General features: G+C 36.7%; 1 protein-coding gene across 8 annotated transcripts; it reads left to right on the top strand.

The window, feature by feature from the left end:
* The first annotated feature begins 66 nt into the window (after positions 1-66).
* slc52a2 (solute carrier family 52 member 2) lies at positions 67-19,477 on the top strand. 8 transcript variants are annotated; one of them, XM_015357628.2, is made up of 5 exons: positions 198-762; positions 13,234-13,379; positions 13,668-14,526; positions 15,428-15,551; positions 16,460-19,477. In XM_015357628.2, exons 2-5 carry the CDS (start codon positions 13,253-13,255, stop codon positions 16,670-16,672), a joined length of 1,323 nt encoding a protein of 440 aa, XP_015213114.1. In that variant the 5' UTR covers positions 198-762; positions 13,234-13,252; the 3' UTR covers positions 16,673-19,477. The 8 variants fall into 8 exon arrangements, with proteins under 8 accessions (XP_015213110.1, XP_069051039.1, XP_015213111.1 ...); XM_015357629.2 differs by having other exon boundaries at positions 13,231-13,379; XM_015357630.2 differs by lacking the exon at positions 198-762 and adding an exon at positions 2,630-2,720 and having other exon boundaries at positions 13,231-13,379.
* Positions 19,478-23,141: the final 3,664 nt, after the last annotated feature.

Here is a 23,141-nt window from a genome sequence, read left to right as displayed (position 1 = left end):
CTCGCTCATTGGCCCAGGACACAGGAAGCATTGAGGACCATAGATAGTCCATCATTCCTAGAGTTCCCTTTCTTCTTTTGTGTGGTGTTGGTGTTGTTATTGCTAGGACATCTTCACAATTACAAGACCACGGACCACCTGTGTAACGTGTTTGTATCTGAATCATGTTTTTATTTTACTATATATATATAATTTTATAATCGATGTAACTATGCAGTTCTTTTGCCAAATATGTTGCATTTTATTTCTACCAGTTAACTGAATTTGTAGCGTCCTAGTTGGATTTCTGACATAAGGTGATAATGATGATATTTGTAGCAGTGCCTAATAACGTATTAATACAGTATTGCACACTACTTGAATTGTATTTACATATAACATATTACACTTGACCTTTATCCAAAGTAATTGACACTCTAAACATTTACACAAATACAAAATGTGATACAATATTAATTATGGTAATGTTAATTATGCGGCTGTATTATTATTATTATTATTATTATTATTATTATTATTGATTTTAAACATCACTCTTGTACAGAACAGCTTTTTCAATGAAAAAAGTGATGTCACCGCACGAAGATGGCGGCACTTCATCACGCCTGCAGGAGACCTATGACCTATCTAGGAAGGCATGATGGGATTTCTACGGTGCGGTCTCTGTAGTAGAGCGAGCTCCCAGTGTGGAAGGAAGTAGGTTTCGACGGGAACGAGAGTGGTCTTGCGGGGTGAACTGAAGATTTTAGAGGACACAACGCGGTAAGCAAATGATAATTAAAAACCAGATTGCATGCTCACTCTTTTTTCAGAAACGCTATACGTGTTCTGATGTAACGCCGAATCCATCATGATGAAATCAAAAGGTTCCTTTTATAAGTGCACTTAGCCTAAACTGCTGAGATTTCTTTTGTGAAGTTTATTTTTATCAGATCTAAATCGAGTTTATAAAGTGATTGTTATATTGCATTTCAACGTAAAAAAGCAAAGAGCTTTTCTTGCACTAGGGCTCTTTGAAAAATAAGTCTTAGTAGCGCTTTTGCTATTGTTATTGTTACTGTGCTGTGGATTTGGAAAGCGTGGGGCAGTGGGTGAAACACCGCCTTTTCTTTCATGGCAAGGTGAGATGCTTGATGTAGTGGTCTTTCCAAGTCCGTTAGCTAAATGGTAATTCTTGTAACGAGATCTGAACTAAATTGTAACATTCGGTGATGTTCGAATTAAGTTTTGGAGTGCATAAAACCATTTGTACAGTTTTAGTGTGCATGACGCTACTTCGTGAGTGGTCCGTTTGTATGCATACACATCTGAGAGCCCAGTAGTTTTTTAGTAAGGGCACCCTTCTGTTAAAACCAACCTCCTAAGAAATAGTTTCGCATGTTTCCAATTTTACTTTGAGGACGCAAAGTGAAAAGGTAAAACGTAGGTATAGCCTTATAGTCAATTTACGGGGGTTCATTAGCATATGAATAAAATACTTTAAATCTTGTGAAAGAGAAATTGGTCACGACCCACCCCCGATGTTTTTCTACAAACACTATAACAGATCCTGTAAAAATGCAATCTATGACGACTTTTGAACCGATACATTGGCAAAATAAGTAGTACAGGTATTAACAAAAATACGTTTTTTTCGATATGGTTTTGTACCCAGTATATTATCGCTTATTTGTTACGCTCTCGTATAGTTTTTCAAGCTTTAGTGTAGTCCTCACACACTCCATTTCCAGTACTATTGTTCATCCGTTTATTATAAACATCCTAAACTGTAGTTAAATATCAGGTCAGATGGAAAAATAATTTGAAATGTTTACGTTTTACAAACGTTCCCCACCTAAAATACCTTTTTAAAAATAATCCTTTTAAAGGGCTTGTCAGCAACATATCTTTTGTACGTTTTTCATTGATCAATTATCATTTTTTAATTCTGATATAGTTGCCTTTCAATCCAGAGTATTCTCAAGGCATAGATCTAAACTACATGTACATAATAAACACAGAATAGTATTGGAAGAAACCGCAGTCAGTAAAAACAGGTTTATAAAATGATCTTATTGGGTTTTGCAAATGAGAATTTGGCAATCCATTACTCATAAAGTAATTTGCTCTGAGTGGGAATTTCAAGAAACGTTTGACAGTGGAGTTTTTAATATATTTAAGATAAAATTTAAGAGGTGTTTCTTTTAGATCACTTGTGAGTTTAACTGTATATTTAAAAAGAGATGGGCAGGTGCCAAAATAATTACACGGAATTCAGTGCTCAACCAGTCATTAAATTAGGCATGTGCTTTTCTAATGGAATAAGCAACTTTCAGGAGACTGTTCACTGGACTGTTGATTATTTTGGGAATGCTTTTTTCCCATATTTGTCATATTTAATTTTCATTTCATTCATATTTCTTCCTTGTGTTGTTGTAGTTCATGATTCCAGATTCATAGGAGCATTTTTATGGAGGTTTCACTTTACCAAATTGAAATATATCCTGATATAAAGATCGCTGATAATTAGCAGAAACATACCCCATTCCAATTTCCTTGCAATTATTGCTAATACAATTATTAACCTTTGTTTGGAAGCTGGTGTTTATTTCCAAGGAGTTAAAATATCTCCTCCTCGCTACACGTCCTATGAAGTGTGCAGAAAATGATGGATTGTGAACAAGCCTCCAGTTTCACAACAGATGCATCCCGGAATGTGTTCGACATCGCTGACGATTTGAGTAAGTACAAATTGACTGCTCTTTTTTTTCATTTAAAGCCTGTGGTGCCTAATTCAATCTGAAAAACAATAGCTTCATAGGTGTTCAAAAAGAAAGTTCAAGATCTCGTAAAAGGGGCTGACTTGAGATCTGATTTTCAAAACTGACAGCAGTGACAGCCGCCTGTTGCTCTAGTACTTAGCAAATCACATCAATGGGGCTTTTCCAGGCCCACTGAATTTTGAACCCTTTTTACAGTGTGGAAGACACTTTATTCCTTTGCTTTTCTTTCCCTGGATAGCTCTATTAAGTCCAGAAGCCCATGTGACATGTTGTTTTTTTTTTGGGAGCCTCTAATGTTTATTTTTGAAGTACGGCCATCTTTCTTCTGTTGTCTCTGTATGTCTCATTCCAGTTCACTGCATGCACACTCTTCCTCATTCCTTCACAGTCCACTTTTCTAAAATTATTAATTCTAGTTTTAGACTCTTTTTTTGTAGATTTAAAATAGTCATTAAAAATACCATGTTATGCTCACAATTTCCCAGAGAAAATCCCTGCATCAATTTTATACTGGTTGTTTGAAGGATTAGGTCAATGAGACTATTTTTCTTAATTTCAGTTTTTACAAACTGAATGAAGAAGCAGTCGCTAGCCATTTGAACCATATACGTTTCAGCATTGTTCAGAGTCATCTAGCTTTCTCTTCTGTACATCAGCTCATTTAGAGCAGAGGTTTATTGCATACTTGGGCATAGATATTGAAGTTTGGGTTACACAAGGCCACTTCTACTTCTAAGGTCAGTTTCTACTTGTGTCCTTGAGTCTCTGGGTGCAAGTTGACTAATCTGAGTTCAGATGGTTGCTTTTCTGTTCTAATCTAACTTTATCTTTACTTATCTTTATTTCTGTTGTTTAAAGGGCACAGTTTTATGTGATGTTTTGAAGGCCTTGCATCTTGTATGCTTTTGTGTTGTTTTAAGACATTCAGGTGGTTAAACAAATGTCTTGGTTTGTATTAAAGGAGTGAATTCACATTTAGTTAAGTAACTGGTGAACACATATCTGACAGCCACAAAACAACAATGATCAAACATAATGTGCATTGTTCATTACATTGAGTTTGGCAATGCAAATAGGATTTATTGATCCCGTAGGAAAACATTAAGTACCCTATTAAAGTGACAGTTTCATATAGTGTGTAGAACATCGATTAAATACTGTACATTAAATACATGTTTTTTTTCTTGTATTAGATTTAAGTAGGATATAGCAGTTTTGAACAGGTAGTCCTGAATTCTGTCTGATTCTTAAGAATCTAAAAGAAAAGTAGCCAAAGCAGTTTTTGAAATTACCTTTGTGGTGGTATAAGACATTCTAATGTTCAATACAGAGAAACTGTTTTAATATCCCTATATCATGAGATTTCTGGTAACAGTCGTGGCAACATGGAGATTATTGATTTGCAAATATCTGGAAAAGCAGCAGCCTGAAGTTTGTGAAACTTGGCACACTGAGTTAAACATCTGTAAATTAGTATTATATTTCTAATATTAATACTGGTTTTAAGAAATGTACTATATTTTTGTGGCATTTGAAATGAGCACCATTAGTGCTTTTAAATCAAAGTTTTTCTTCACTTATTTTTTTTGTTTCTTCCCTTTAGGAGATGAAACCTTTTTTAAACTTGTGGAGAATTTTATTGGATCGCAGTCTGGAAAGAGGCCAGATATTAGTAGGATTCCATGTAACAACAGATTTTTAGTTCAAGTAGGACTTATAAGGGAGGAAAACCAAGCATCATGGAGCAACGTGGTGAAGTGGCTTGAAAGATTATTCCCAAGATATAAATCGATAGACTTTCAGAATCTCATCGAGAGTGCCATCGCAACAGTGTTGCGATTGAGTGGGAAACAGAAAAGAGCCTTCCTTGAAGAGAATGTCGATTTTGAATTTGTTGGCCCAATATGTGACAGACTTGGAATTCGAAGAACAGATTTGCTGGAACTGTCTGACTTCTCTGATCGAGTCAAATTTGTTAGACTCACAAATGGTCTCGTGTTGGAGCTTCAGAATTTTATCGCTCAGCAAAAGATTGACCCATCAGTTCTGGTGTGTTGGTTAAGGAATTTCTGCCCACAGTTCTGCGGTGATGGGAATGTAGTGAAAGCTAGCAGATTCCTTGAAAATAAACTGGAAAAACTTAAGATTGAAGGCCAAATTCAGCAAAAACGTAGATATAGGGGAAATAAGTTTTTTAAAATGGAGTTTGAACTGTTCCCAAATCTACACGGAGCAGAAGAACAAATCATGAGGTCAAGTTACAAGAAACTGCTGCCTAAAATACAGATCAAAAAAGAAACTGAAGGCTTGAGAAATCAGGACAGCATTCAAGGCCTGCAAGAGGCAGACGGGGAATATTTCTTACAAAATAGAGGAGAAACAGAAAGGGTATTCCCAAAGAAGGAAGAGAATCCTACATGGACACTTCATGCAATAACTGAGAATACTGCTGTCCTCAGTCAGTGCTTAACATACGAGCAAACTAACCAGGAAGGATTCCAGGATCAGTCTTCCACTGGTAAATACTGCCATTTAATGGAAAGGAAACCACTGACCATGGACTTGGAAGGGAGTCTTAATGCTGTAGAGGTGGAGGTTTTGACTCTGCTGGATGTTTCAGTGCTTGCTTTTCAGAAGTTGTTGGAAGTTTATGGAACCAAAACAGAGCAGTGCAATCAAGCTTTTGGAGAGCTATTGAAAGAGCATTTTGCTCTGATGTCGGAGGAAGACAGCGTTATGAAAGCGTTCGGTGAGAGAATTAATCTGTGTCGGCAAGAATATTTTGCAGTTCCTTCACTCTTGCATTTTTTAAGGTGCAATACTTATTTTCTGCATGATCTAAGTGACGCAACCGAAAAGCAGATAATGTGTTTTGAGAGAGAAATCACCAGTGTTGCTGGGGGGAAGCTGGGTCGTGATAAAAATCCAAAGTTTGCAAACTTTGTGAACTTTACAGAGAGTTCATCTTCACGCTATATCCACATGGCTTGTGATGTTTTGAGTCATCACAGTGAAGCAAAGCATGGATGCAGAGAACAGTGGCTAGATTTCTGTCAAATTAGTGGTAAGACATCAAAGCTGACAAATGGCCGATCAAATCGGTTTATTAATTACTTTGAAGGTGCTGCTGGACTGATTCATCATCACAGTGATATTACCACTTTCTTTTCTGAACATTTATCAAGAGCTTTACAGAAACCGAATGTGATTCAAGAAAGTGTCAAAGATGATGCTTGTGACCACATCATTCATACTCTTGTTTGTGTCCTTGCACTTGTCTATTGCAAAATCATAGGTCCGTACTGGCAACTTCTGAAGAGTACTGCTGAGTATTTTTATTTCCACAGATATGTTCAGTGTCTTCATCAAAAGCTGGACCAGTGGTCAGTGGATGCTTCACCTATGCTTGTGCCAGAATACTCCAACACTAACCTGTTCCAGCAGTTTCCTTTACAAGAAAAGTGTTTTCATGGAGTGTTTTCATGCTGTACTGTTAAAAATAAATACCTTCCTCTCATCAAGAAGAGCCTGGAGACAATTATGAAGACATTTGTTACTGTGATTGAGAGAAATTTCAAGGACTTTCTGCCCGGAGGAGAATACAGCCAAGATCCTACTCTTGGTGTTTGTGCAAAACTGAGACCTTGTCAGCTGAGGCAGCTGATGGGTGAATACCCCTTTGGGCATGGCTGTACAAATCAAATGCTCCAAAGTTCTGATGTTCAGAGGAGTTTTTATACATCACAAAGATCAAGTGAGGAGAGCAGCCAGGTGACACATTTCCAAATGCCTGAAAAAGACATAGAGTCAAAGAAGAAGAAGATGAAACGTCTGCAGCATATCTCCAACAAGAACTCAATTTTAGCAGCAGTGGTAAAAAGTGGAGGACCTTGCAGGACCAAGCAAGATGTTGACTGTCTTTTGTCCAAACTAGTGGGCGCAAACCACGCACAGAAGCGCGAGGCAATCCGGTTACAGATCAGTTATCAGAAAGTGATTCTTGGTTCCAAAGATAGAAACTTGAATCACATTGGCTTCTCCCTGAAAGACATGGTCGAAAAATTGAAAATGGTGTTAGCCGATGAGCCCCAGGGGACGTCCGCATCAATCGAGAGAAAACTTGTCACCGTGGAAGCAAGTGGAAGTCAAAGCAAACAGTGTGTGGTTAGCGATTCTTTGGCCATTGAGAGTTCAGCAGCAAGCCCTGGAGATAGCAGAGCCTCAGACATTCACCACTCTTTGGTACAATCGTATGAGGATTACAGAGAAAAAATGGGCTGCTTTGTGTACTTGGAGTGAGGCGCAGTTTTAGTTTAGAATTAAGTTTTTAATAACCGTGAAATTGGAGGTGTACACTAATTAGCTGTTGTACTGTTGTAAGAAAAAGACCTTAAAGACAACTGTGGAAAGGAACTTTTACAGCTTTTTTTATTTAGGCTGCCTTCTGAAGAGCATTCCTTTTATAACAAAGTGTGTTCTGTATATGCGGCATAGCATACTTCTACTTCCAAAGTGAACATTGTCACGCATATGAAAGGTTTTCTTAAAATTTAAAACACTATTTTGTTCACATAAATATCCCCATTCTCAGTTGTTACATGCAAAATTGCACTTTTTAAGATGCAGATATTGTTATACATCAGAATAGTTCTTGGACAAACAAATCTAGCATCATGACAGGTACATTCTTTATTGATACGTGTCTTTCCAAATTAGTTCAAGTACAAAATGTGGATAAATAAAGAATGCTAAAGAGGACTTTGCAGATTGTGGGCCATTTCTTTTTACCTTGCAGTGACTATGACAATATGACCCTTAAGTTTGAATAAATGTGCATTTTTTTATAAATAAACACCTCGACCAGTGTTCTTTCAAATACAAACTTGGTGTCCAAATACAACATTTCTATCCTTATGAGGAGATGTACTTATGTATACAGTATGTACACATTGTGGATATAATTTGGAAGACATGCATTTCACATGAAATATGCAAAGAAATTGTGACTTTTATCTTCAAGGGCTTTAAATTAGACCGTTACTGTTGAAGAACTTTTGCTCATCAGAGGATGAGCACTTCACAAATGTCAGACCTCCTTTTAAATTTGCAGTAAGGTGTTTACATGAACCGCTTACTTTCCATTTTATGTTTAAAAAATTGGAATACTTGATTTTCAAAATGTTATTTATCGTGTTGATTAAGCTGAAAATCCTCATAAGTTGAGATTTTTTTTACTTTGGTAGTTTTCAAACTTAATGTAACATACTAGAAATGTTTAAAGTGACTGACAAATTCTATAGTCATTACACTTTTCTGTGTAGTACTGGTATTAATACCGTGTATAACAGAAAAGGTGTTAACTACTATTGTGGTAAGTCTTAAGCAGCACGTACAAGTGTATTGTAATGTCCAAACTCTGTAAAGCATTTATTTTTACTCCAATCTTGAAATAGTCTTCTATTATATATTATATAAACCCATATATATATATATTATATGCGTTTATCTTTAAGAAACATCTTCTTCCTTGTAAGCATTACTGTTGTCATGGCATAAGAGAGGAATTGCCTCTTGTTTACAATAACATGCTACCAAGCATCACTTTCTTCGCTTTTTAACAAAGACATCTTAATCGTGTATTCAGATCACCAGGAAATGAGTACACAATTTTTTATTTTCTCTTATAATGTAAATTAAATTTATTGGTAATCCTAGTATATACAGTTTCTAAATTGGGATAGTATGAGTACAGTATGCGTGTCGGGCAATCAGGAGAGAATGTGTTCATAGAGTTGTGACAAAAAGAATCATACTTAAATTCATCACTTAAAAAAAACTGCAAAGGTTTATTTGGTTAGAGTTAAATGTCCTCTCGCATGGCATAGGCCCAGCAGTGGTACATGATCTCTTCAAAATAACTCACAAAATTTAGTTTGAGTGCCCGTAGTCCGATTTTATAAAGCAAGTGCTAAATATGCCAACGATTAGAGGTGTTAAATGTTATACAGGAGCTAACGGTAAGTTTTGGAACAATATTCACAGTTCATTTTTAAAACGGTAATCCACAATGCAAAATAGTCATTGTGTCTATATGCTCACTGTATGAGCAAATAAGATGATTTGATCTTTATATATAGTGGAACACCATATCAGTGTACTTTACAACATGGTAAAATCTTAATGCTTCATACATAACTATGTATAGTTGTTTGAGTGTTACATTGCTAAAAGACAGAGGTGATTTATACACCTTGCTTGTAGTACTTGACTGCATTAAAAGAAATATTCACATTGCATGATCCAATAAAGCACAAAACTAATTATTACATGTGCTGTGTCACTGAGCCTGACCATATTTTATTTTACAAAGTGTCAGTCAAAGGATATTTTGACTGACTATTTTCTAGTGAGAGAGTGCTGTGGTGTCAAACTACCTGGAAGGACAGTTCATAAATATAATCTACAAATCAGAGGCATAATTCTTTGCATTACATCTTGTGGAGTTCACATACAGCCCTGAATTCTGTCCTGTAGCCAGAGTAATGTTAATAAAATAAACAGAGCATTGAATTCGACTTCAGAATGACAAACGTGAAGGCTGTCAAAATAGTGAGATCTTTTCTTAAACTTCATACAAAAATCCATGTTTTTCTGCCAGTCCCACTGCATGTTCTGGGCACATGAGAGAGGTTGTGCATCTTTTTAGGAAATGTATAAATTGAATGCAATCAGATTTTGCAATTCCAGCCTTTTGTGTGTGTTCCCCCGAGTTCAGATGTTAAATTGACATTAAGTTTGAGTGCAGATTACAAATGATTGTACACATATCTCCCTCTTGGGAGAGTAAGGGTCAGCTACATACCCTGCCCAAGTAACCCTCCTTCCATGTGTCCTAAGATCTCATTCATAGTTTTATATGGTTTTCATCAGTTTTCTGATTTCTGAATGCCTGAGAAATGCAGCTCAACAGCACTAACAAATACGCATGGATACCCATTCATCGTGGAATGGTAAGACATTAATGGCTACTGTCATTTCCCTTTGGGATCAATAAAGTCTTATCTGTCTAACTATCAGCACTGCTCAGTTACCTGGGGGTAGCACTTTAATTACAAATCCATCTGGCTGCCCCTCATCACTAGGTGTGCCAATGAATAGAACAGCATGTCAAAGGCTCGGCATTGCATCTCCAGGCCACTTAATTTGTCCATTTTTACTCTGTAATCTTGTGCTGAAAAGCCCTATTATAGTGGGTTCTGAAAAGAAACGACAGCAGTTCAGTCCATGGCGATTATGTGAGTAACTATAACTATATCCAAAGAATGGACATTGAAAGACATTTAAATCTTCTAAATGAGCATGCTACTTGTGTTTGAGACTGGCATTAAGTTTGGGAGTTTAAAACCTTAATTTTGTTGATTTATCTTTTTTTATAAAACCTATCTTATTGATAGTAAACTTTACTTTTGAGATGTCTTCATTAATAGTTTCATTTAGCATCAAAAGCATCGATTTAGAACAGTGAAGTATGAAATTTTAAATGTTCAATATCTAACTGTATTCCCTGGCTATGTACATGTACAAATGGGTATTAACTAAAAGGACATCATATTAATATATATTAATTGTTAACAAATTAAGAAAATTAATTTGAATTCTGAATCCCAATAAGCCTTCTAGATTTTCAGGCTTGCTTTGCTAGGCATGACAAAGTTGATTCGCATTTCTATTCCAAAATGTTTTTCTTAAAATGTACATAATTTCAGCAATTTTATGCATTTGTCTGTGTAGATTTTTATCTAAGGTACTGTCTGATATACTGTAACTTCTCTTTCTCTGAAATCGATTTTCATCATGGCATAATGTGTTTCCACTAACCTCTGTGGTGAAGCCCCCACTCTCAAAGTGTATTTTTATATATGAGGCAGCTGTCTAAATGTAGTTCTTGTTTAGTTGTTACCCTTTTGACCACCTGATTCTCTCTAGCCCACTAATTTTGCGAAGTAAACCTGGGGTTCACTTATTCAAAGTACATAATTCTTAATTCATATTTCTCTGCAACACTTCATGTACCATGGCACTTCAAAAAAGCAGTGAATCTGGTTAATATAAACTAATAACTAATTTAGTTGGGTAGCTGCGTCAGCATGCGTAGGCTGCAAAGGAACAAGTAATAGGTTTATTCCATGCTTCTGAAAAAGGCCCCACGGCTGAAAAGCTTTTTTCAGCATTGAATATACCTATTACTAATAATTAATTTGACAGTGTCGTTATGGTAAGAAACAGCAACAAGAAGCAGTACACATCAGATCACAAGCTTGTGCAGCAATATCTGAAAGCATATCATTCTCTGAAATAGCATGTGTTTTATTTATGTGCCAAAATATGGATTGCATATAAGAGGAGAATGTGCAACATACAGAGTTACAAATCTAAAATAATTTCAAATATGGATGATAGGGCATTATAACTTCATCTTTCATTCATTTTCATACCTGCGTTTCAGTAAGTAACTGGGCAGCCAGTGGGTGCAAGGCAGGACATACCCTGAGTGGGACACCAATCCAACAAGGGCGTGCACATCCATTTTACAAGAAACTAGAGATGCCAGCTAACCAATGCAGTCTATTTGTTCTTTGGGGGGAAACCAGATGCCTCTTTGCTACTCATGTAGCCACAGAGAGAACATTAAAACTCTTAACTATAAGGTGCCCCAAGTCAGATTAAATACCAAGAAGCAGCAGTGTTAACCACCATGCTGATCACATTACTTATCTAAATACTGTGCAACATTCATATCTGTTTTGGAGATTAATCTGAGAAAGGCCAGGATTTGATATGTTAAACCCATGTGTTTTTTCAAATAAAAATGACCAAACTTATAACACTACTAGCATATACAGTACATATAGAACACTTTCACACCCCTTCCCAAGTAAAACTTTACACATTGTAACACACCATTGTCCAGAGAAAAAACAATACTCAATTTGAAAAGCGATTACAAATAAAAACTTTGGAAAATGGATTGGATTAGTTTACACACCCTTTAATAATATTGAAAACTCTGCATTCATAAGCTAATAACAATTTCACATCATAAGCTACTTATAAGCTCAGTCTCCACTGTAGTGATTTTAGAATAAAATTAGCTGTTTCTATATGTCTGTTTGGGTTGTGCATCGCAAAGAGTCAAATATGGTAAGTAATTATCAAAAGACCTCCAAGGTAAAGTTGTTGAAAGTCACAGAGCAGGAAATGGATATAAAAAGATTTAAATATCCATTAAGACCATCATTAAGAAGTGGAATGTGTGTGGCGCCACCAAGATCTTGCCTAAATCAGATCATCCCTCCAAAAGGATGACAAAATAAGGAAGAGACTGATCAGAGAGACCACCAAGAATCCAAGGCAGCTTTGAAGATCTTGGGGGCCTTCATGTTAAAGACTGGTCAGTGTCCATACAGTGTATGCTGTATGGGAGGGTGGCAAGAAGAAAGCTACTACTCATAAAATCCCACATTCAGTCTCATCTGAGGTATGCTAGACAATACTGGAGATGGGAGGTTATGTTTGGTGAAAACCCTGAGAACACTGTCCTACTGCAAAGCATGGTGGAGGTAGCTTTCTTTTTGGGTTTGTTTCTCAGTAGTGGGAGCTGGGGCACTGGTTAGAATTGGAGGGAAACTAGATGGAAATACAGGTGGCTTTTTGAAGAAATTTGTCCGTTCTTTGGAAGAAATCTGAAATTGGGAAGGAATTTTATCTTTCAGTATGACCCTAAGCTCTCAAACTGGAACAGTTCTGTAAGCCAGTAGAGGCAGACATTCCCAAATCTAGGTGTGCTACATTGGTACCAAAATTACGGCAATACTTCAAGCAAAAGATGCTTCCACTAAGTACTAACTCAGGGATGTGTGCATCTACCCATTTTTCAAGATTTTCATTAGTAATTACTTTTAAGAATGAGCATTTGTTTTTTAGTTGGAGTTTGTAACAATGTGTAAATAAAGGTCAAATACATTCTGATGTGATGTGTCTTCATTTCAGGCTGTTAGGCTAAAAACTGCTTCTTTGAAATGGCTGTGTAGACTTCTATAGGCACTGTATATGTAGATTATTCATTCAATGTAGTCTATAGCTCCTTCTTAACTATCTCTCTTCCCCAACTAATCTGTTGTGTGGTGGGGCTGTGTCTCACTCAGGTGGAGCTTGGTATGTAAGCTGTTTGGGATCCATTGGGATGAAAAGTAATGCAAATGTTTGTAGTTAGGCTAATATTTAAAGCTATATGATGTACTTGTAAGTACTTTAACATTTATCCAGAAGTGCAGATAAATTATGAGAAACATTAAGTTTGCTGGGGATAAGCCAGTTTCTAGATCTACTCTCCGATATTACCCTTTATCTCAACTACCTCTATAATAGACAGTCGGCTTATAATAGATATGTTCTGCTTCCTTCACAGCAGATTTCTTCACGGACACTAAATGGCGGAGTGGTGGAACATTCCTGCAGTTAGTCATGTGCTGGTGGCTCTGTTCGGAATGGGATCCTGGATCTCTGTCAATTCATTGTGGGTGGAATTGCCTGTGGTGGTCAATGTTCTGCCAGAAGGTCAGTCAGTTGTAAATAAAATTGAATATTGTGCAATCTGAAATAATGTAGCCTGAACATTTAATATAACTATGAGCTTTAGAATATAACTCAATGTATTGCTCTGGAAAAAATGGCAAGTTTACAGTCTCCTTTTCATTTATGGATACCATTGGCAGAAACTGGGAAATGGTTCCTATAGGAACAGAGGATTTCCACCTATTCTCTTCAGAATATTTTTATTTATCAATAAGGCTTATGTCTATAGCATGTAACAAATGAATGATTTACCACTCTTTTCTGTTCTAGGCTGGAACCTTCCTGCCTATCTCTCTATATTGATTGCATTTGGAAACGTGGGTCCAGTTGTGGTAACTCTAACACACCATTTTGCACCAGGAAGGCTAAATGAGCGATTGGTCATCCATAGCATCCAGGCATTGGCTGTAGTGGCCTCAGCCTTCCTTGCCATCTTCTGGGATGAGATTGTGTTGGTATCTGGAAAGAGCCACTCTGTGCCTTACCTGTTGCTCACCTTCATTCTTGCGCTGGTGTGTTGTACTTCTAACGTTACCTTCCTACCCTTCATGTTCCGCTACCCCTCTGTGTATATCCGCACCTTTTTCGTGGGCCAAGGCCTCAGTGCTCTCTTCCCCTGTGTGGTGGCACTGGGACAGGGTGTAGGAAAGCTGGAGTGCCTGAACGGGACTTCAGGAAATGGCACTCTGTCTCCACATTACCTTGATGAGAATTTCCCTGCCCGGAATTTCTTCTGGTTCCTCTTTACAATGCTGGGAATATCCGGACTGTCATTCCTGGCCTTGTCGTTTAGGATTCCTACTCAGCCCGCACAAGAAGAAAAAGATCTGGGTTCTCCATCTTCCAAAGAAGAATCAGAAACACACCCACTTCAGAACGGTACTCCACATGTCGCAGAGGACCAGGTGGATGTTTCGAAGGATTCCCCCCACAGTGCATTCTGGACGCGTCGCAATATCTACCTGCTGGCACTGCTGGGCATCTCCAATGCTTTGACAAATGGGATTCTACCATCAGTGCAGAGCTTTGCCTGTCTGCCATATGGTACAATGACCTTTCACCTTTCTGTTGTCCTTGGCAACATTGCGAACCCTTTGGCTTGCTTCATAGCGATGTTTGTCCTGTGCAGGTTGGTGCCTTTTGTACATATAGATTTTTACCATCTTGAATTGTAAGAAAGTTTAACATTTAGCTAGAATGGGAGATTTCTGTGCTTATGTTACTGTTGTAATGTAGAAATTTTAGTTAATTGCCTTATACAGAGAAATATGGTTTCATGATTAAACTTATATCTGGTCTTACTATGCTACGTTCTTTATCAACAGTAGGGTTTCTATAGTCTTACATCTGGCACGATGATAATTTTTTAAAATTTAAAAAATATTTTAAAACAAAGTTTAGAAAACATGAGGCAGCGTATTAGCATGTAATACTTTTGAATGTTTAATATTTTATTCATAAGCACTTAGAAAAACACTGCCCAACAGAGTTCCAATATAAAAGTAAGAAATTACAACATAAAAATTGTATAATGAATATCATTAAAAGCTCTAGTACAGTTTTGGTCTCTAAATGAAGGTAAGCAAATTTCAAACTGTAATATGATCACACAAAATATGTAAAACGTCAAATTAACATGTTCACTCAGTTTAGTGGGAAGAGTAAGAGTTGCTCATATTACAGTTTTCAAAAGTAAATCGAAGAAGTATGAATAGCTCTCAAAATACTTTTCTTAAATATAATTTCACTAATTCTTTTATAAAATGATCTCTTAGATTTAATTTACTAGTGATGTAAAATTTTCAATTTTGTCCAAACGCACATATAAGGTTAACTTAAAACGCGCCCTGTTTGCTCATGTGATGGTCAAGCTTGATCCGATCTGGAGATCTATGATATTGTTGTACGCCAAGTTGTGTTTACATTGTGTATAATTTGTGATGATGCATGAAAATACCGTACCTTTTCTGTTCAGTTTTGTATTCCTATGCCAGTGACTTGTACTAATTTGAATCTTCTCCGCCTTGCAGGTCCAGTGCTGGCCTGGGGGCCATGTCAGTGGCCGGGGGGGCGTTTGCAACGTACCTTTTGGTTCTTGCGGCGCTCAGCCCTTGCCCTCCTCTCCTGGGAAACCCAGTAGGCGTGAGTTTAGTGGTGAGTGTCTGAGCGGCGCTTCCCTTCTTCAGGGTGAAGCTGACATTGCAGTGCCAGGTCTGCGCTACAGAATGACAAGAGCTGGAGAAAATATACCTTCATAAACTATCTAGTTGTTAAATATCGTATTACATTAGACTCGCTCTCAACTAAGGCGGTTGGCTCTGGAACATTAAAAAAAATGAAAAAAGCTTTGTTTTCTACAAACTTCATCGAGCACGCACTAGTTAGCGAGCCTATACGGTAGTCTTATGTACTTAAATATACTGTTTTTATACTGGTATTTAATATCTTGTATTTCTGTAAAAGGTTTAGTGGGGGATTTTTCTAAGAGTTATAGGGTAAAATGTGACTATAAATGCGAATTTTGACTTTACACGTGACTCAAAATCCCTAGCCCCTGTGTATGTTGCCAGTCGACAGTATATTTCTGTATAATTAATTTTTCTGCCATTTACAACTTTTCAAAGATCCAGTTTTTTCCCCAAAAAAGCACATAATGTACATTCTTGAATGAAAAGAAATGCTGGGAAGTTGTCAGTGTTGCACCATAATGCTTTCACGGTTGGCAAATATGCAGGATCAGGTATTCATTTGGAAATGTTTATTTAAAATACTGTGCCAAGGTAAAAAGAGTGAATGAAAATGAATAAAATAGTCATTACATACCGAATAAGAACAGATGGGTTCTTGTAGAGGTTGAAAGAAAGAAATATTACCATCATGATAATAAAATTGATATATATATATATTGAACTAATGGAATATTTTGTATGTGTTAAATAGACCTTGCTAAAACCCCTCCCACTGGAATCCAAAATTGTCAAGAGTTTCTCTGAACCTAATTGACAGAACAGGGATGAGAGCGCAGCTTCATGGCGTGAGATTCATGATCTCTTCCTGTCCAGGTCATCTCGTGGATTGTCTTCACTGCGCTGTTCTCCTACTTGAAGGTGGTCATCGGGTCTCTGCTGCATGAGGCCGGACACGCTGCCCTGCTGTGGTGTGGGGTGTTTATCCAGGCAGGATCCCTGATAGGAGCCCTTATTATGTTTCCGCTGGTTAGCGTCTATGATATTTTCCAAAGGGCACAGGACTGTGTAGACAACTGCAGTCTATAAATACAAGATTTTACTCAGGGTGAGTTAGCATAGCTACCCAACCCTGTTGTTTGGGGGTTGACATTTTATTCCATTGCATTCTTAATGTGCATTGTACAGCTGTCTTCTGTCTCTACTATAGCCTTTAAAGCATAAATTGAAAGGATTTGAGGACTGGAAATGTTCTCTTCAAACATACTACAGATTTCTATGCTTCGCTGTAACAATGACGGCTGCTGGTGCATAAAATAAGTGAGAAATCATAATTCATTCTACCATTAATGTTTATAATTTACTTTATTTTCCATTATAATGCGATTAAATCACAAAAGGTAATTTTCATTTATCATGTGAGGGATGAAGTAAAAAGATATACAAACCAAAGTCGTTTTTTAGACATCTTGTTAGCCTATTACAATGCTATGTGATACAGCTCTCCTCCATAGTGCAGGTTTCGTAGATTCTGTGTCTCAACGTGTCAATGCAGAAAAAACTTTTTATCCTCTTGCAATCACACTGTGCATTACAGTGGTTATACTGTACTCCATACTTGCCAGCTTCACTGCATTTGTTCAACTTAGACAAAGTCCTGTTTTTAATTCACTTAATAGTTGACATTGAGTTAGTCAACACCTGCCATGAGCACTCTGTTAATGCACTATGGGAGACATTGGACACATGGGCTAGTTCAGGTGATTAGGATTCTTTCAATTGCAGTTTCTTCTTAATTGGGGAAAAGATGGGTGAGGAGTTAGTGTTCAGAGTTAGTATTTCTAGTCCCATGGTCATTGTGTGAATAATATCTGTAAATGAAAGGAACTTAGTTTATCAAATGTTTTAGAAATAATTGCTGATACGTCATCCTGTTTACTTTCCAACTTTTGAAAAGAACATCTTTATTGATTAACATACTGTCAATTTCAAACTTTTAAAACAAATTCAATGGCTCTTCGATCTTTAACACAAATCAAAGTATCCAGAGCGAAAAAAATGAAACAATAACTAATAAAAATTGAATGAATAAGCCAAAGATTATTTGGCAAAATACCAAATCTTTTAAAACATATCTTTCAAAATGCATGACTAGGGCTTAATCCTTCCCTAACCCTAAAGTTATGACATAAAACTGCAAAAAAATGTAAAACTTTTTTATAGACGAGGCACTGATAATTTAATGTGTGAATAGGTCAAATTATGAAGTTGCTTAATATGTTTAATATGAATGAGGCGAATCGTCTGGGGCTCTGTTGGGAAAATCAGAGGCTGGTAGTGTGTGTGGCTGCTATTAACAGCCATCCAGTTTGTATACCTGTGAAGTCTTCTTTGCATAGGGTTAGAGCTGCTGCCTCATGGGCTTCTGTCCCATTGCTCTCCTACAGCCTGGACAAACACATCTGTGTTCACTGTTCACTAGTGTCTGAGCCCTAGATGCCACACGTTGTCCCTCCTGGCTCATCCCACAGATCTCACAAATAAACTACTCGTTGTCTGTGTTTTTTCTTGTCATTACATTAAAAATAAATTCATAATTTGTTTAGCTTTTCCTGAAAGTCAGTATAGAAATATTTCGGAATACTACATTTCGAAAATACATGTGATTTAAAAAGGGGCTTCACTCAGTTTTGTCATTATAATTATTTAAACCGTACATATTACCAATTATGTTTTCATGGATTTTTAAGAGTAAATCTTTGTAGTGAGCAGTAAAAAACACTCCAGGTGAATTGACTGGGTTTAGACATGGGTACCAATATTTGTCTGTAATACATCATTTATGTCTGAGGAGTATCTACTCCACTACTCATGAAGTAGTTGATATGAAAACATGAAGACATTGTTGATATATCAACATAATGTTGTTTAATATGCATCTATCCCCATGAAAGATACTGTTTGATTTGAAGGGTGACAGAACCTTTTTCCTAATATGTCATACGCAGCACTTTGACTACCAAGTAAGAGGAGTCTGACGCCTTTCTAGTTCCAGACAGGGGAACAAGGCAACCCCTCTCATTAACTACCTAAAATTAACGACTTCCCACCTATTGTGACTAAGGCTGCCTCTATTTGCTGTCCACCTTTGCCATGCAAGTCAGTGTGGAAGAGGATTTGGTCATGATAAGGTCTGAAGCACCATGAACCATAATCTGCCAAATGTTTTTGGAGTGTCTGTCACTAATTGGACTGTGTCAAGTTCAGTGGTGCAGAAGTCAAATGTCCTGGTCCTGCCTTTCTTTGGAATACCTGGATGGACTAAGACCTTATTATTAGTCTTACATGGTCTAATGTACAAGAAATAGTAACTGGGTAGAAAGCAGCTTCTTTTCTGTTTTTAATATATCAACACAAATCTAAAATACACTTTCAGGGTATGTCATTCTTTTCTTTATTGATTCATTTGATTTTTTATGTATTACAGTATAAATGCTGGAAGTATTTTTTGTTATGAAAATAATTCTTCAGTATTTTGAATGTTTGTATAATACATTTAAATTATATTTTCATTCTCACTGACATTTGTATTTAATGTGAAATGAATGGGAAACATTTATTAGCAATGGGTATTGTTGTTTTTGGTCCAACTAAATCCATGGTACTGGAGAAATAAAATGTCATGAAACATAAACAGGTTGAATTAATGTGTTTACATAGTAAAACATAGTATTACATACTAATACATAGTAAGATGTAAATGTTATATAGTAAAGAACACAGGCTTTGTGTTCTCTACCTGTTAGAGGTGAAGCTAGCACTGGATTTGTAAGTGGAAAAGATGTTATTATTGATCATTTAATGTACTTTTTTAAATAAATGTTTTGTACTGTGGGTTCTTTTAAATTTTATATTTTAATTTCTGATTACATGCTTCCATTAATCTATACTGTAAGCTATTGGTGCACCATAGTAAATGTAATCAATGGCTTTAATAGTAGTTATATTAAATATTAACATTTAATAATTTATATTTAGGGTTTTCTAATAATGTTTACAAGTCTAAACATAACTGTACAAGTTCAGCAGAGCTTTACATATAGTGGTGCTTTAGAATATCAGTATCCCTTACTAGAGGCAGAAGGGTTATTTCAAAATGATGTGTCCATAAATGGAATGACTATTAATTGTAATTCCCTCAGGCATACCAGTAACCCATGGTCCTTTCAGATTACTTCACCTGTCTTGATTAATTTGGCATGTGCTTCTCGCTGGTCTCAAGAGATGTATCTTTGTTCAAGAGGCTCAGGGTGAACTATGAAGCCAGGTTTCAGCCTGGGTCCTGTCATTAGCTTCCCCACAGAGAGGCCGAACAAGTACCTGATCGCCACCCACGGTAGGGTAGTGTTTCCCAGGGTTCTCACAGATCTCAGCTATACAGCAAACCCTGCAGCCTCCCTGAAACAATGGAGTCTTATGATCCGGCAAGGTTAATCATGTGGTACTGCAAAAAGATCAATATTATCAATCAGAGGTCAATGTTTTCTTGAGATCTGTTTTTAGAACAATGCAATCCTTTTGCTGTTGGATTCATGTGATAGCACAATACAGCCAAGTGAGTCAATGGACTGATTGTGTTGGGAGGGATTTTGAAGAAATCTAGTTTAACCTTTAAAATTCAACATCATTCTGCTTATAAACTCAGTGCCTTAACTCCTCTTTAATACAAGCTTTCATGCGCCTTGTCAGGTATGTCAGCAACTTTCCTATTACAGTCATTTCTGTTAGTTACACTACATTGCTTTTAATGACCAGGTACTTCTTTGTTCAGCCATCCAAGACAAGCCCTAGCTGATATTTTTGCACATTAGACTGACCTTAAAACTTACTTTTCTACTTGACTGTAATGGACAATGTACTGTACGATGACAATATGAAATAATTTATCCATGACAACGAAGCACAGTTTCGCATCACAGTACAGCATCTGCAGTACTCTGTGATTAATAGACTGCATTTTAACACTTTAGATACTGTATTAATTGTGCTATTGTGCTATGCAGTTATTAGTTTGCACTTAATTCTGAATAGTCTGTGGTAACAAACTAGGTTTATTTTATTTAATTTCTTTAAACAAAATTCTAAAAATATATTTAAGTAGGTAGCTGTGTCAGCATGTGTAAGCTGCAAAGGATCAGGTAAAGGTTTATTCCATGCTGAAAGGAAAAGGAAAGTAACACAACATTTTGGCTGTGGGGCCTTCTTCAGGTGTGAAGAACTCAAAATTTTGTGTCTCTTTTCGTTTCAATTCAACATGGAATAAACCTTTACCTGATCCTTTGCAGCTTACACATGCTGACACAGCTACCTACTTAAATATATTTTTAGAATTTTGTTTAAAGAAATTAAATAAAATAAACCTAGTTTGTTACCACAGACTATTCAGAATTAAGTGCAAACTAATAACTGCATAGCACAATAGCACAATTAATACAGTATCTAAAGTTTAAAGTTGGGTTTGCAAACTTGGGCTTATAGTTCTGCAAAGTTAGGGTGTGATTGTGTGGTACTGGAAAAAACCAGGAGTCAAGTCAATGTCTTTCTTGGGGAAGACAGGTGCATTCTCAGTAAAGCTAATGTCAAACTCCACCCACTAGAAAGAGTGCCTTTATTTCCTCAAGGATCCCCTCCTATCATTTTAAGAACATGGGAAAGGTTACAAGTGAGATGATGACTTTTTGGCACTTATAGGCCATCAGGTAAGTAGAACTGATTGATCCAAAGGTCTCATTCAGCCATTTATTGAAGTGGCTGGTAGTGCTTCTATAGTAGGTTTAAATAAAAAAAAAATGTTACTGTTATTTCCAATGAGAAATAGCGACTTCTGGAACTGAAAATTGCTCTAAAATTGTTTTACTTCTGTAAGTATTGCTAAGCCCCCACAGCAGGACAAGATTTCACTAGATCATAGTCTACTTTGACAGGCTTTCACCACTTTGAGTATATGAAGGAAGAATTTATCATTTTGTTAAATTCACAAATTCATCATTTTGTGTGACAGAAGCAGTTACCATTTTCAAGCTCTCAGAGACTAAATGTTGTTGCTTGGGTCAGGTTGAGGTACTGTTCGAAACAGTATTAAAACAAGACCATCAAACATGAGTACTGATAGCTTTATATTACAAAGGACATTTGAGTAAGAGAAGCCTAATCAAAAACGATGTTCTGTGACAAAAAAGAGAAACTTAAAGATTACATTTTCAAAACTGGGTGTCTACCTTGTTTTCAGCAGCTGTGTGACAGCACATTCTTTTATAAACCTTCCCTGATACTTTTTAAAAGAGGTACAACATCTTGATTCTCCAAGCTAACACAGAAAAGCTACCTTGTCATTTAGTTCATTGCATGACTGCTGTTACTGTCTCCTTTAGTCAATCATTAATCATTTTAATTAGGGAACGGCTCTTGTCTGTGTCAAAACTGGAGTCTGCTGGAAGATCATTTTGTCAAAAACTGCTTTGGACAAAAATAAGGCAGCCCTTTTCTAACATGCTTCCTTCTTGTTGTGAAGACGGCGCTCTTTCAGGCATTCTATAGCAATAGCATTCTGACCGGTTAAGGTGGTGAGATCATTTTAACAGTTGCAGTTTCTTTTTTCAGGAGTCTAAGTTACAACTATAAGCTTTTTCACAACAGTACAAAATCTGCTTTGCTTTGTGTTTTAACAAAAAAGAGAGAGGAAAAACAAGTGTAAGAACAATTTCTTCTCTTAGGATAACCAATATCAAGCAACATGTATACCCTGGACACCTTAATGATGGTTATTTGCTAATCATATATTTGATAAATAACAATTCAAGATCTAAATCGAGATCTTTGCAAATGACTAAGTATATTAACTTAGTCATTAGCAAACTGGATCACATAGATAAACCCACATCTATTACTGAAGACACAATTAGTACAGTATGCTAAGCTATAAAATGTGCCAGAACTGAAAAAATTAAAACCGAAAAATTCCATTCATCTTCTAACCTCTTCTTCCAACTCAGGGTTGCAGGGGAGCTGGAGCCTATCCTGGCAAACAACAGGTACACCCTGGATGGGATGTCAGTCCATTGCAGGGCACGCACACTCACACCAGGGCCAAATTCCCCAGAAGCCAATTAACCTATCAGTGTGTTTTTGGACTGTGGGAGGAAACCAGAGTACCCACGTGAACACAGGGTGAACCTACAACCTCCATGCTGATTGTGTTTTCTAGAGGTCTGAAAGTTTTCAGTAAGCCTGGTCTTAAAGGGGATGGCATTCTTCTTTCACACAGAATGGACATAAATGACTAAGTAAACATAACTGATTTTTTAAAAAAGTTTTAGTTTTCCCAAAACTAACCAGAACATCTAATTATATGTATATATTTAAATATTGCATTCCTCAATATGTGCACTATTTGTTCCCTTTCATCAAATGGGTTAGTTGGGCTGAATGGCCTCCTTTCATTTGACACTGATCCTATGTTCTTAACTTGCATTACAGCTTAAAATTTCCTGGACTTCAA

This window comes from Lepisosteus oculatus, chromosome 10, assembly GCF_040954835.1.
Source record: "Lepisosteus oculatus isolate fLepOcu1 chromosome 10, fLepOcu1.hap2, whole genome shotgun sequence".
Taxonomy (NCBI): domain Eukaryota; kingdom Metazoa; phylum Chordata; class Actinopteri; order Semionotiformes; family Lepisosteidae; genus Lepisosteus; species Lepisosteus oculatus.
Note: the sequence above shows the minus strand (reverse complement) of the source record. Positions and strands in the feature narration are given on the sequence as shown.